Here is a 12,970-nt window from a genome sequence, read left to right on the forward strand (position 1 = left end):
AAAGTAATTAGACTACCGACGTGTTATCTGAAACTGACGGCAATAACGGGCCAAAAAGGAAGGTAAAATTCCGCACTGCCCCACACTACATTATACGTTCAGTTCTTGGATAGAGTGACAAAAACAATACTTTACCATTGGGAAAACAGATTTGTTTTACGATAGTATGGGGCAGTACGGGAATTTTACTAAAAGGAATATTTCTGTGATGTTTTGCTTTCTTGGCGAAATTGATGGTCGAACCTCGCAAATCTGCCGCAGTTAAGTCTTAACACAAATTGAAAACCCGGCATTTGAAAGGTAATTTAATTTTACATCTAACCGATTTTTAAACAATATAACCTAATCAAGATAACGCCACTAATTACGTCTATTCTTCTTCGATGAAAAGCGCTACGTTTCGGTTGTCTGCACAAGAAACAATACTTTCGAACACTGCGTACACGGGGGATTACATGATTGACAGTCGGATTGACAGGCCTGCGTGAAGTTACGCATGCTCTCTTTCTCTTTTCTAGCTTATTTGCATTTTCCCGTGCGACGTTTTTCAATGGGCGCGATTCTGTAATGATGCAAGACTCCGTTTCGATACGAAAACACAACTCGGACGCTTCGTGCAAACTGTGATGACTGATTCATCAATTTCCAGCCTAAGAAGATAATATCGTATCACAAACATGTTCATCATAACCTGGGTATCTAGAGCGTTTCACTCACCATTCTCGCAGTAAGTCCATACGTTTGATTGCTCTGCACTTCTGAGGTCCGTAAACGTATAGATGATTGACAGGTTCTCAGATGACAACTATGTAAACAAAGTAACCGCGTGGAACATAGGGGTCGCGGACCCAACCTCGTTTCATTTTAACCTTTGGAAAGACCCGTTAGGGTAAAGTCACGCATCTCCGACAAAAGTGCGATTCTTTTTTAAAAGAACTAAGCAAATAAACTCTGCGGTATAGAGAAATGAAGATTAAAGGTGTGTACCGTCAGTCGTAGAATGGCCCAAATTTTAATCGTTAGCCGTAAAAGCCATCACTCTCCTTCGCGTTTTTCCCAACTTGCACCACGACTAATACTCCTTGCTCTCCATGGTCGCTCTTATCCTCATTCCAGCCTATTTTTACCCTTTCCACACGAAATTGAATTAAAATGGATTCTTCGTGTTGACATAGCTTTAGCTCTAACTACTGTTGCTCTGGAATGGAAAGATGTTAACCGTTAGCCGTAGATTAGCTAAACTTTTAACCGTTAGAAGTAAAAGCCATCACCCCATTGAGACCCTCGCAAGAGAAACCATGTTATTACTTGTTAATAATGTACATAAAAAAAATCATGAAATTTTGAAAGTGTACGCGCGCTATTTGTAATTGCACTCTTGTTAAAACTTTGCACTTACATGAGACATGCACTCATTTTTAGCCAACCAGAAGCGCGTAATTTTTTCATGTGCTTTATTATACATGGAACTTAATGCTTCTTGTAGTCAATTTTCCTCGCAATTCTCTTTCGGTTTGGCGTTTTCTACCAATCAAATTCACTACCTAGGACTTCACCCCATAACTTGTCAATTCTATGTAAAATAACCCGCATTTTGTCACGTATTCCACATAAAAAGGGCAAAGTCCAGGTAGGCAGTAACCAAATAAGGAGCCCACGTCGTTATGCCCATATGAAATGATGATTCTTTTCTCTTCCTTCAATCCATCTTCACTTGACTGAAGAACGGAGACCGCAAAATATATTTGATTATAGGCTATTGGAGATAGAATAGAGTATCAAAATCGTAATTAGATGAGAAATTACGTTCAATCAAAAGAATGTAAAAGGAAATTGATATTCTCGGTTTGCAGCTGACGTCATACATTCATGCAAATTAAGCGTCCGCCATGTTGGTGCTCACCTCAGGTGTGAAATTTCATGCAAATATATCGCCATCTCTACCGTGCCCTCTTTCGAATACTTTGTTTTATGTGTATTTCCGGTGAAAAAATCCAGAATCACATGAGAATATTCTCCTTAGGATACCTGTGCTTTTGAACTAAGCGGAGGGCTTAGAAAGCCACGTTCGAGCGATATTTTAAGAAAATTTATGTGGTTGGTGTCGATCCAGTAACCATTCGAACCTCTTTGGTATTTCCGATAATATCCCTGGGAATTGTTTGTTAAATCACATAATCATTCTTGGAAAATATACCATTTATTCATGTCGTTGTAAAAATATCAAGCCGTCTGTATCCTTACTGAAGGCTAAAACATCTGAAACTCGGAAATTTGAATTTTTGATTGCAAAAAAGAATAAAAAAGAATCTATTCATTATAAAAAATGGGAAAACATGTTAGTGTAATTCAATAGATGAGTATCGGGTATTAACAGTTATAGACGCAGTTGTATATACAGTCGTTCTACCAAAAAAGGAATTTGATGTAGATTAGTATTTGTACAAATTAGGCTTATATTATTATATAACCACAACATAAATTAAATCTAGCCGACTGTGAATGTAATGTAATGTAGTATTTCGTAATTAGTGTTAGTGAGTAGCGTAAGCGTTAGTGTAATTAACTTTGTATTTGTTTGTATTACTCTAGTATTTGTGCTTTAAGTGAAAATAAAAAAAATGTTAAAAAAAAAAAAAAAAAAAAAAGTAACCATTCGAAGCGAGCACTGAATTCAACTCAGAATGTCTGTCCCTGATAGAAGTCTCGGACCTTCTTTCTAATTTAGTTCTGGAGACAATTTATTGTGCAAATAAGCAATTGAAAGCATTCAAAAGTCTTGAGGCGTACAACCAAATGGTGTCTGGCTTCGTAACATCGGTCCAAGGAGCAGAGATTGTTAACAAGATTGTAGTTGTGGCGAAGGTGAGGCATTCGCAACGGATGAACGATCCTCTTGCAGACATTTGGATTGTCGCAAAAAGTGAGACACAAATGTACGTCAAGAAAAAGGAACGAATATAGTATGAGAGACATACAAAAAGTTCTTCAATCATAACGCACCGATCCCAACGCACTACCTCACGAAAATGCTCGGCTTAAACCTTAAAGAAAATTCGTTTTAATTCATTGAGGAGAGCTTCCTCCAAAAACGTAGAACTACTTTGGGTATGAAAATAGCAGTGTTATTTGCCAATGTTTTCATGGCGGAAACTGAAAAGAGATTAATCCAACAAAGCGAAACCAAACCAAAAGGATGGAAACGTTACATTAATGACGTTTTCTCCCTTCGGGATTGCGACAGAAAAGAGGTAAATCGGTTCATTAAGCGGGCTAACTATTTCCACCCTACTATAAAATTTACGACTGAAATATCAGAGAATCAACCAAATCACTTTTCTCGATACCGCGGTGTTCAAAGGGGAAAGATTCGCAAAAAATTCAATCTGGGACATCAAAACTCATTAGAGGCAGACCGAGACTTTCCAAATTACGCACTTTGCCTCGTGTCAACTTTGCCTCTTGACAATCGGCATATAAACATACACAAAACCCGAAAGGTCACGAAAGTTTATTGCTTTTCGTCACAACGTACCACCCGGCAGTTAAAGTTTAAAACAAATATTGATGGAAAAATGGAGTCTGATACACAATCAGCCCTTGCTGAAAACAGATTTTACAAAACCTCCGATCATTTTTGATAAAAAGGGAAAATCTCTTTAAGACATACTTGTGAGAGCAAAAAATATAATTTGAAGGCGGTAATGCGACGCGACCACGAAAGCCACATGGGGAGTCCATGCTGGTCTATCTTTACCTTTATTCTCACATCATGTCGCTGCGACTTATCGCTTTTATCTACTTTCTTCTCCTCTCTGTTGTCAATTCTTCTTCGAAGGAAGACTTACTTTTAATAACTGATGGTATTCGATAAAATCCAATCCTTTTGTCCCGATCACTTCTGCTTCCACAGCCCAAAACTATACAAAGAACAATTTCTACTTTCTCACTCACACCTTACTACAAGCTCATTTGTAACTATTTGTTTGGGCACCAACATGGCGGATAGCAACCGTCGTCAAGACAAAAGTCACGTGGGTGAAAACCAAGAATTGAGTTACTTTGACCAAATTTTAGGCATTTTGAACTCTATTACATGTGCTGCTCATGCTCAGATTTCAGCCAATGAAATATTGTGCTGAAACGGATTATCACAGAGATCTTGTTCCCCATCCGTAAGGCATTAGAGATCGAGACCTCTGGGAACGAGACTGAGTTTTTTATCTAGAGCCGACGAATGAGAATTCCAGGTTATGCACGCAATCGCGCATGATGCCATAACTTCTCTCTCTTCCTTCTAATTGCGTAATGACTAGACTTGTGCCCGCAATGCAGTTGGCCGCGCAAGCTAAAAGTAGCACCTTGTCCATAAGTCGTACCGTCACGTAATAACCTTTTTTATCACATAAACTACGGTGTTATACAGGGATTTCCGGGCCTGAGAAAAGACGTAACAACACAAGTGAAAAAATATCGAATTTTTTTCCACGTGTGTTGATATAGCCAATCAGCTGCTGTACGTCACTCGCATTTGGCGCCACTCGGTCTGGTTGATAAAGGAACGGCAAAGCCTTCACGGCTCTCAGCACAAGGTAGTTTGTTAGAACTTTCTCGGATTATGGCGGCCAAAACACTAAAAAATTCGTATTGCTGACAGACAGTGAATACAGTAACCGAAAGTTACGTATTCAGTGGCTTTGGTGTTGGCATTTTTCGCGGCTGAGAATGAAAATCGACAACTGTCGGTAAGGACAAAGTCAATAAATGAGAATTTCGTAAATTGAAAATTACGACCATCGTTGTTTTTGTAATCATGATTCAACGCATTTTTTCATCTTAAGAGTTAGCGCCAAAAACACTCTACGATTGTTATTCGGGGATTGTCGATTCATTTATTTCATTCTTTAATGTAGTCGGCTTTTCTTCTCAGTCTAGGGCTATTGTGTTTCTATGATAAACAAAATAGATAAGGAATTTCTCTTCGACATCTCACTCGTTCGCTGCGCACAGTCGTGAGCTATCGAGTTAAACACTCGAAGAGAAATCCCATATCTACGCACGCCCATGTATTCATGATTCTCTGTTTATTTTTTGGCTTGATGGGTTACCATTTTACTGAGTGTTGTGTCTCTACTTTAAATCTTTCTGGTCTTGTTTCAGACTGTCGCTCTGCTCATATCTATCAGTATGATCCTTGCCAAACGGGTTTCAATTTCTTCTTTAAGAAGTGGGGTGTGTTTGGTAAGTGAATTATTCATTTTTTCCCTGAATGTTATTCATGGTGGTATTAGGCTTTTTTGATCGTGACCAGAGTTACCAGACCCTCTTTATGGAGGATTCGGGAGGATATGTAGAGGATTGTTAATGTTAGCAGGTATTTCAGAAAACATAAAAGACCATTAGTGATTTTTATCCTCGGCTCCGCCCAAAAACAAGAAAGTATGCAAACCATCCAAACCGAGAAATTTTGGTTGTGACATCAACTTCAGTTAACTTTCCTTTTCAATTGAGACAAATATTTTCGAGAAAATCGCTCTCTTCTCTCAACTAACCATTATAATCCACAAAATCAGGAATACTTAGGATAGCTTGTCACTTCACACCCTTTTATTCAGTCTTGGGTGGACTGGTTTCAATTTTTATTACATCCATTTTGAAATCACTGGTGATCCTTGCAATCTGATTAGCTCTCATCTGTGCGATTTATTCACGATTTATTGCACCATATTTTGCTCTAAATGGCATCATTTTCTCAGCCAATGACAAAAGTTTTACTCAATCACAACAGTCAAACAGATTCGATGCTTGTTTAAAGTAGGCAATCAAATTGCAGGAAAATTAATGAAATACAACTTTTGCAACTTTTTACAAACCAGCTCAGAACTGGATCAATAAAGTATTTGTACGGAATAAAAAGTACTATATTTCAGCGATTGAAATTTGCTATTTCAAAAGCGATGTAATAAAGTGGTAAATTATCTTCTTGTTGTGAAATTTTGGTATGAAATACTACTTCCGATTTCAAATGAAACTTGCGCTGCGCGCTCGTTTGATTTTGACATGACGCGTATGGTTTCAGACCAAATTGCACTCCACACAGTTCAATTACCATTATTTATTATTTCTATTTTCCACTTAGTTGGCCTGTATTGTGGTGGCTGTGTGGGTACTTGTGGTTGTGTTCTGGTTGCCGATGATTTCATTATCGAGACCAACTCCAAAAGAGAACATGGAAACTACCCTTGTATCAGGTAAGAACGCCCGTGTTTAAATCACTGAACCTGCCAACGAGTTCAAAGCTACTGCAGTTTTACCTTATGTCAAAGGTCTGTCCGAACAGCGTCGCCGTTGCCCACAACAACAAGGCGTACGCGCTGTTTTCAAGTCGGAGACTACGCTAAGATCTCAGCTATTACGACCAAGAGACGCTGTCGACCCGGCTAAACAAGATGGCGTAGTTGACAGGATTCCTTATGAATGCGGCAAGGTGTACATCGGAGAGACTGGAAGACCCATGCAAGACAGAATTAAGGAGCACGATCGAGACATCCGACTCGCCCGTACCGAGACCTCCGCCGTTTCAGAGCATACCCACAACACTGGACACAAGCCACTCTGGAAAGAAGTAAAGTTTATTGATCGTGACCCTTATTACTACACACGCAGGGTCAAAGAGGCAATTCAAATAAGACTTCACCCTGACAACACCAACAGGGATAGTGGAATAGAAATTCCAGAAGCGTGGATGCCCACGATCAAAAAACACAACAATAGGAGAGCCGTGCGACAGCGGACCTCCGAGGGAGCAAATCACTGAGTGAAACAGCAAGGATCGAAATGCGCCAATCAGAGCTGTTGAAAAAACAACCAATCACAGCAGAGCATCATACTTTATAAGATCACGCATGAACAGTCGCATTCATCACCTGAAGAAGACTAGCAGTTTCGGTCGAAACGTCGCGATCTAAATAACACGTTATTCACCACGATGAATGAATGAATGAACAGCCTTTTTTTTACGAAAATCACTACAACCTTCCCAAAGCAAAAGAGCGCTGCATTTTTAATTACTCGTCCAAAGGGGCGCTTGATAATAAAGTTCCTTTTCGCGTACGAACTTTGCGAGAAGCTATATAAGGGAACCAGACCTCCCCTATTAGCTTAAAAATTAAATGATAATGATTAGATTTCTCTAGAGGGCTGCTACTTGATCTAAGCGCGCTTTATAAAAAATGAAAGCATGGGAAGACAGCGTAGTCGATTCGAAAGAGTGTGATTTGCCGACACTATCTAGTTCTCAGATATAGCAACATCAAAAGTTATCATCTTGTTTATTTTTTGGAGGGTATTTCATATAATATACACAGTTTTTAAACGAAGGTGTTTGGCTGATGTTCTGCTGCTTATTAAATTTTGTTGCGCCTGCGATCTTGTGGGCATTTTAATTAAGGCCTTGTCCATTTGAAAGTGTAATTTGATTTCTTTACTTAGGCAGCCAAACTGAAATCAAGTGCAAGCCTCACAGGTAAGGAGAGGCATAACTGATGCTCAATTGCTCTAATGATAAGACGTGATTTTGTATCCAGTCACCAACCGCGTGCTTAATTAACTACGGGCTTGATGTTGATGCTATAAAGGTCGGTGCACGTATCGCTTGGTCGTTCGTGCAAGGATCTGGGCTCTAAACAAGTTTGCACAATAAGGATGATGGTAATAAATGTATCCTGTATGCTCAAATGTCTTTAGATGCTGAGTCAAAAGCGAAATTCATCGACAGATGCGATCAATCAATGCGGACTGATTTTTTTAATTGTAGGAACCATTAACATGCCTTTTCTGTCTTATAGACCCGACCAGGATGGTATAAAGCAAATTACTGACCATTATGGGCCGTTAGACCGTATCGAGAGTAGGAAATGTGACGACAATCATTACTCAGACATCTGTGCATTTGGAAAAACAGAATCTAGAAACCAGGCCCTGTCGTGTGACCTCAAGGTCTGTGGCAAGTCCGAGGTTGAAATAGCTTCTGTTGATCCTAAAATGGGAAAAGCCGTGACGGACTGGAAATTGTTGCCAAAGGACCAAATTGATGTAACAGTTCAAAAGGCCGTCACATCCAATTTGGAAAGAGGATTTAACTTTCTTTTTTTAAGATGTGGAAGCATTTTCCAAGTGCTCAGCTTTCCTCCTGTCTTTAGGAAAGTCGACGGCGGCAAAAACAGAACTAAAATCAATTTGAATGTGATATTGTTAGACTCCATCTCCAGGCCGCATTTTTACCGAATTCTTCCAAGGGCTGTAAAGGCTCTGCATAACATTTCACATGATCCTAAGATTCAAGCTACCACCTTGGACTTTGAACTTGTTCAGGGCATAGGACAACAGACATTTGAAAACATAAGGCCGTTCTTCTGTGGCGTCCTCGAAGGTGAGTGGAATTAACTCCATTAAAAACTGAATGGCGTAGGTTATCTTATCTTAGTGGCTATGACTTCTCTATATTGTAATTATGAGAACATTTCTGAAACGTTTTCAGACGACAACAAAGTTACTGCCTCTTCGAAAAATACCAGAGCTTCCCTGGGTGTGGAGGTGTTGTATGGGACCTTCAAGAAATGGGGCTACCAGACGTTATTTCAAGAGGATCTTTGTTGGTACGATGTATGGGGAAGCGTGTTAACAGACATTGAAAAGAGAGCAGTGCCTCAGTCAGATTCTGAGTTCAAGGAGAGGTAATAACCGGGTCTATGTTGCATGATTGATGCTGAAATGATGCTTTGTTTGATACAAGTGTTATGTAGCTTTTTAATGCAATTTATCTGCCTGTTTCTGCGGAGCACAAAGGTTTTCCTAACATAATTAATTATACTCTAATTGCAGCTTTAAGATCTTGCCCCAATGAAAAACTTTGAATACGCATTTGGTATAAAGTTATAAAATGTTTGTTTAGAGGTTGACTGATACCAGGCAAGTTAAGGTTCTTTGAATATTGTTTTATGGGCGGGTGTCTCTTTGAGTTTATACAACAAGCACATATCTTTAGGGCAGAGTCAGTCTAATTTTGTCAAGAAGCACAGTGCAATGGCTATATGAACGATTTAACCACTTATGAGAGCGTCTTTATTCGAATTCCTTTAAATATAAACTCAGAACTTAGTGTTATGCACAGTGTCCGAAAATACACAGATTTCTAGAAAGAACTGAAAAAAAAGTAAAATAGTCCAGTGGTTATCTAAATTATCCTCACAAGTTAGGACATATTTCATCACAGGTGGAAGGAATTTGAAGAGAAGGTGGCTAAGAAACAAGTTGACCATCAGGGTATTACACATTTTTCATGCACGGCGTTAGAAAAAATGCTTCGCAGGACCAATCACTACGATTATCCCCAGAAAATCTGCCTAAATGGCAAGTTTTATAGTTGGTATTTCATGGACTACATAACAAAGGTGTACACTGCTCTGAAAAGCGACGAAAAAGCCAAACCTTTGCTATCCTACATGCATTTTAATACCGGACACGAGACTAATGGTAAACGGATGATCAACATGGACGCCAACATGGCGAAATTCATCATAAATATGGCCTCTTTTTCTGATACTCTAACGTTGATATTATCTGACCACGGTCACACAAGGACTCCGTTTCGTAACACAAAAGAGGGAGGAAAAGAGTTGTACGATCCATTATTCTTTATGATTGTTCCTGATGGCGTTAGGGAAAAACTTGGTCCACAAAGGATGAACGCTCTAGTCACCAACCAAAAGCGCCTTTTCGTACTTAAAGATGTACACAAAGCATTCATGAGTTTACATGATCGTCAGAAAATGGACTCTGTGGATTATTCAGTGACAGGAATTTTTTCAGAGATTCCAGCAAACCGCACATGCGCAGACCTCGAAATGCTCCCCGCTGCCAAATGTAAATGTGAAGGTTTTGATGAAGAAATTGAAATAAGAGAAAACGCAGATGACCAAAAGTGGCTAGCAGAATTTGCTGTGGGATACATCAATAATGCAATACAAAGACAACACAGGGAAGGTAAGATATTAAGAGAATATAAATAAGAAAACCAAGTGGAACTAAGCAGGGTGTAACACTGCTTTTATAGCTGATGGGTTTTACACTATACGTCCTACGTCGGTGTGGTTAAAGAAATCAGTTAATTAATATTTTACCATCTTTTTGCGAACTGTAATGGCTTTCATTACCCATGTAGGAATTTTAACCAAAAGTATTTGCTCTCAATGGAGATATTTGGGGTCTCACAGGGACAGCAATTATCTCCTTAAGTATATCTACTTTCACAAAGTTGTTAATCTCATGATACTTAGCACTGGCGCCAAATTTGCGTCAGATCGCCAATTTGAGTACAATTATTCCCTGATCGGTTTCGTCATAGACATTCTTTTAAATGTTGAAGTGCTTTTATTCATTTTAGGTTCTTCGTTTGCTTATTTTGGATATGATGATCATTAACCGGTAATTGAGTATTTTACATCTGTCCCATGCTCTGTTTCGTTGCAAACCCTTAATGAGCAGATCTACAGAGAACAAAGGTTTGTTCCAATCCAAGAAATATCATGAAAGGGTTTTGAGAGGGTCTAAAAGAGGTGATGGTTTTAGCTATCTCCCAAGGAATACAACATTTGGAACTGTATTTCCACATTGCTAGCTTTGTGTGTAATTCCACAGAACAGGCCTGTTCCAACCCAAGGAATACAATGAGAGGGGTTTGAGGGTTCAATCTTTGCTCATGGGGAATTAAGCTTAGATAGACTTCTCTCTCCTCTTTTCAGGAGGTGTCAACTCATATGGCTATGGAAACTGCGAACGCTTGGTTGGCAAATCGTTTTCAAAAGTGATCAAACGTTTCCGAGGAGAATTTATCGTGACGAACATGGACATCCACGTGTTCCCTCCAACCGGTTACAATGAGGATGAAGTGTTTAGAGTAACTGTTAAACAGTTCGCTGAACCGAAAGATGGAGTGTTTTTTCTAAATTCCATAAGAGTGACAACTTACAGCAAGTTTGAACTTTGTGCAGACAAGTCAGTCGATATTAAGCTCTGCGCATGCGCCAAAAATCAAATCACTAGGAAAGAAGTGTTCTTTGAGAATGGCGTTCCAAGCAAAATGTTTGGTTCGACGACAGTTGTAAAGAACCTGGACTCCAACTGTTTGTTGTTCATGAGACGAGATTACGGGTCGTTTTCTTTTGCATTAGAAGTAGCCAATGTTTGCACAAATACAACTTATAAATTTACGATGACAGGTTCAACGGATCAAAGAATTTTCACCAATACTTTGCCTATCTCTCTTGAGTTACCTCCCAAAACCTTTCATTTTCTAACATCTGTGACCAAGTATATCGTGAAGGTAGATACGGACCTTAATCTAAAAGCAAGTATACAGGTTCAGAACAGGGAATCGGATACCTTTCACAGTTTAGGAACTGTTGAAGTTTCGTAACGGTTAACATGCTGTTATTTGGAACATTTGAGTTTTACCACAATTGGCATTAATGGTGAAATCTGATTGGTCACTTCGCTGTTGTCGATAAGGGTTCAGGCAACGCTGCTCTCGTCAAAGTGTCAAGCAATGGTCATGCGCTGAAAGAATCGTTTTATTTGACGTCGAAAACTAGTGGTTTAGCGAGGTCTGTACTCTTGTTGCAGACTCACTCGGCCACATCTCGTGAATCCACACTATTTTGACCACTGTGATGACGAGTATCGCTGTCAATAAGAATACAGACCATGTTAACCCATTGTTACAAATTTTCTTGGATATGTTGAGTTTAAAATACCGCAAAAATAGATAAACATTTCATAACTTAGTGTCATGCACGTGTCCAAAAATACACAGATTTCTAGAAATTAGTAAAATAGTGTGGTTATTCAAATTTCCCTTACAAGTTGGAGGATATTTAATTACGCTAGATATTTATAAATTAAATTATTTTAAGACTCCTTTGTGGTGAGTGTTGTTGTAGGAAAGTATTTCAGTATCTATCGAAGAATTTTGATTAACAGAGTGAATTGTAATATATGAATACAAAATTTAAGTATAGGCCGATTGGAGTCTGGCTAAGAATAGTTGCTCACGATTTTATTTTGAGGTCTAGACAATTATTTTACTTCATAAATGCCTTTATATCGTGCGGTTATCATGCTTCTTTTTTGACAGGGGGGGAGTGGGTGGGGGTCCTTTAGATCATAACCTCATTTCGCTCACCACTTAGGTTTCATCATTTATTCCCTATTCACTTTGCGTTTATTCTTCTCTGCATATTTCTCTCTTCCATTTCTTGTAAACTGAGCTGAGTTAAATAAATAAAGCCTGAAAAAATAAATCATCTTTCTACTACACGTTTTACAACGGTAGCTAAAAATGGTTCATCGGTTTTGTTTTATACTTGTGATCCTAACATATTGAAAGCTCTTGATACAACTTTTCTCGAAACGAGTTATCGGGAGCGCTTCCAAAGAAGTATGGAAGGCCTGTGGTTGAATACCAAGTATATTTCTCTTACTTAATTAATTGTCTTTGAGTATGGCAATAATGCCTTGTGATTATACCCTTTTCCTCTTCTCATATTTTCGTTATCTGCAAAAAGGGAACACCTGATGGCAGGTGAAGGAAAAAGGAACTGCTTTAACGTGGAATAACGTATTTCTATAGGAACTTTAAGTCGTTTTTACACATTTACACATCTTTCTTCCGTTGTTTTCTTAGACTGAGTGTAAGGCTGGTGGTTATGCGTGTGCTTTGCGATAGACTTGTGCGCACACAAAAAGGTGAAGCACACCTCTCTACTCAACACTTAGCACTCATAAAAAGGTAAAACGCCCTCCAAACCGCTATAAAATTTACCATCGTCTCGGTCTATTCCGTATGGGGGAAAATGCTGGTTTATTTCATGAACAGGGGCTGGTAATCGAAAGGCTTGAAACGCCATTGACG

General features: G+C 39.0%; 1 protein-coding gene and 1 long non-coding RNA gene across 6 annotated transcripts in view; one reads left to right on the top strand and one right to left on the bottom strand.

Moving 5' to 3' along the window:
• The window catches only part of LOC149036535 (uncharacterized), a 57,078-nt gene extending 56,304 nt beyond the window's left edge, over positions 1-774 (bottom strand). Inside the window, exon 1 of the long non-coding RNA XR_016181678.1 lies at positions 718-774. This is a non-coding gene — a long non-coding RNA (uncharacterized LOC149036535). The remainder of the gene's footprint in view (positions 1-717) is intronic.
• The window catches only part of LOC113684407 (uncharacterized), a 50,333-nt gene extending 37,974 nt beyond the window's left edge, over positions 1-12,359 (top strand). For 4 of the 5 annotated variants that reach the window (XM_089189338.1, XM_089189340.1, XM_089189336.1 and 1 more), the window contains 7 exons: positions 5,161-5,241; positions 6,140-6,251; positions 7,492-7,525; positions 7,848-8,431; positions 8,540-8,735; positions 9,275-10,044; positions 10,803-12,359. In XM_089189338.1, the coding sequence (XP_089045464.1) occupies positions 5,188-5,241; positions 6,140-6,251; positions 7,492-7,525; positions 7,848-8,431; positions 8,540-8,735; positions 9,275-10,044; positions 10,803-11,476 (2,424 nt within the window). In that variant the 5' untranslated portion in view covers positions 5,161-5,187 and the 3' untranslated portion in view covers positions 11,477-12,359. Of the gene's footprint in view, positions 1-4,726; positions 4,746-5,160; positions 5,242-6,139; positions 6,252-7,491; positions 7,526-7,847; positions 8,432-8,539; positions 8,736-9,274; positions 10,045-10,802 lie in introns of those variants that run through there. The other variant, XM_089189341.1, reaches the window with a different exon arrangement.
• The last annotated feature ends 611 nt before the right edge of the window (positions 12,360-12,970 follow it).

The sequence above is a fragment of the Pocillopora damicornis genome, chromosome 12, assembly GCF_964200805.1.
Source record: "Pocillopora damicornis chromosome 12, jaPocDami1.2, whole genome shotgun sequence".
Lineage (NCBI taxonomy): Eukaryota > Metazoa > Cnidaria > Anthozoa > Scleractinia > Pocilloporidae > Pocillopora > Pocillopora damicornis.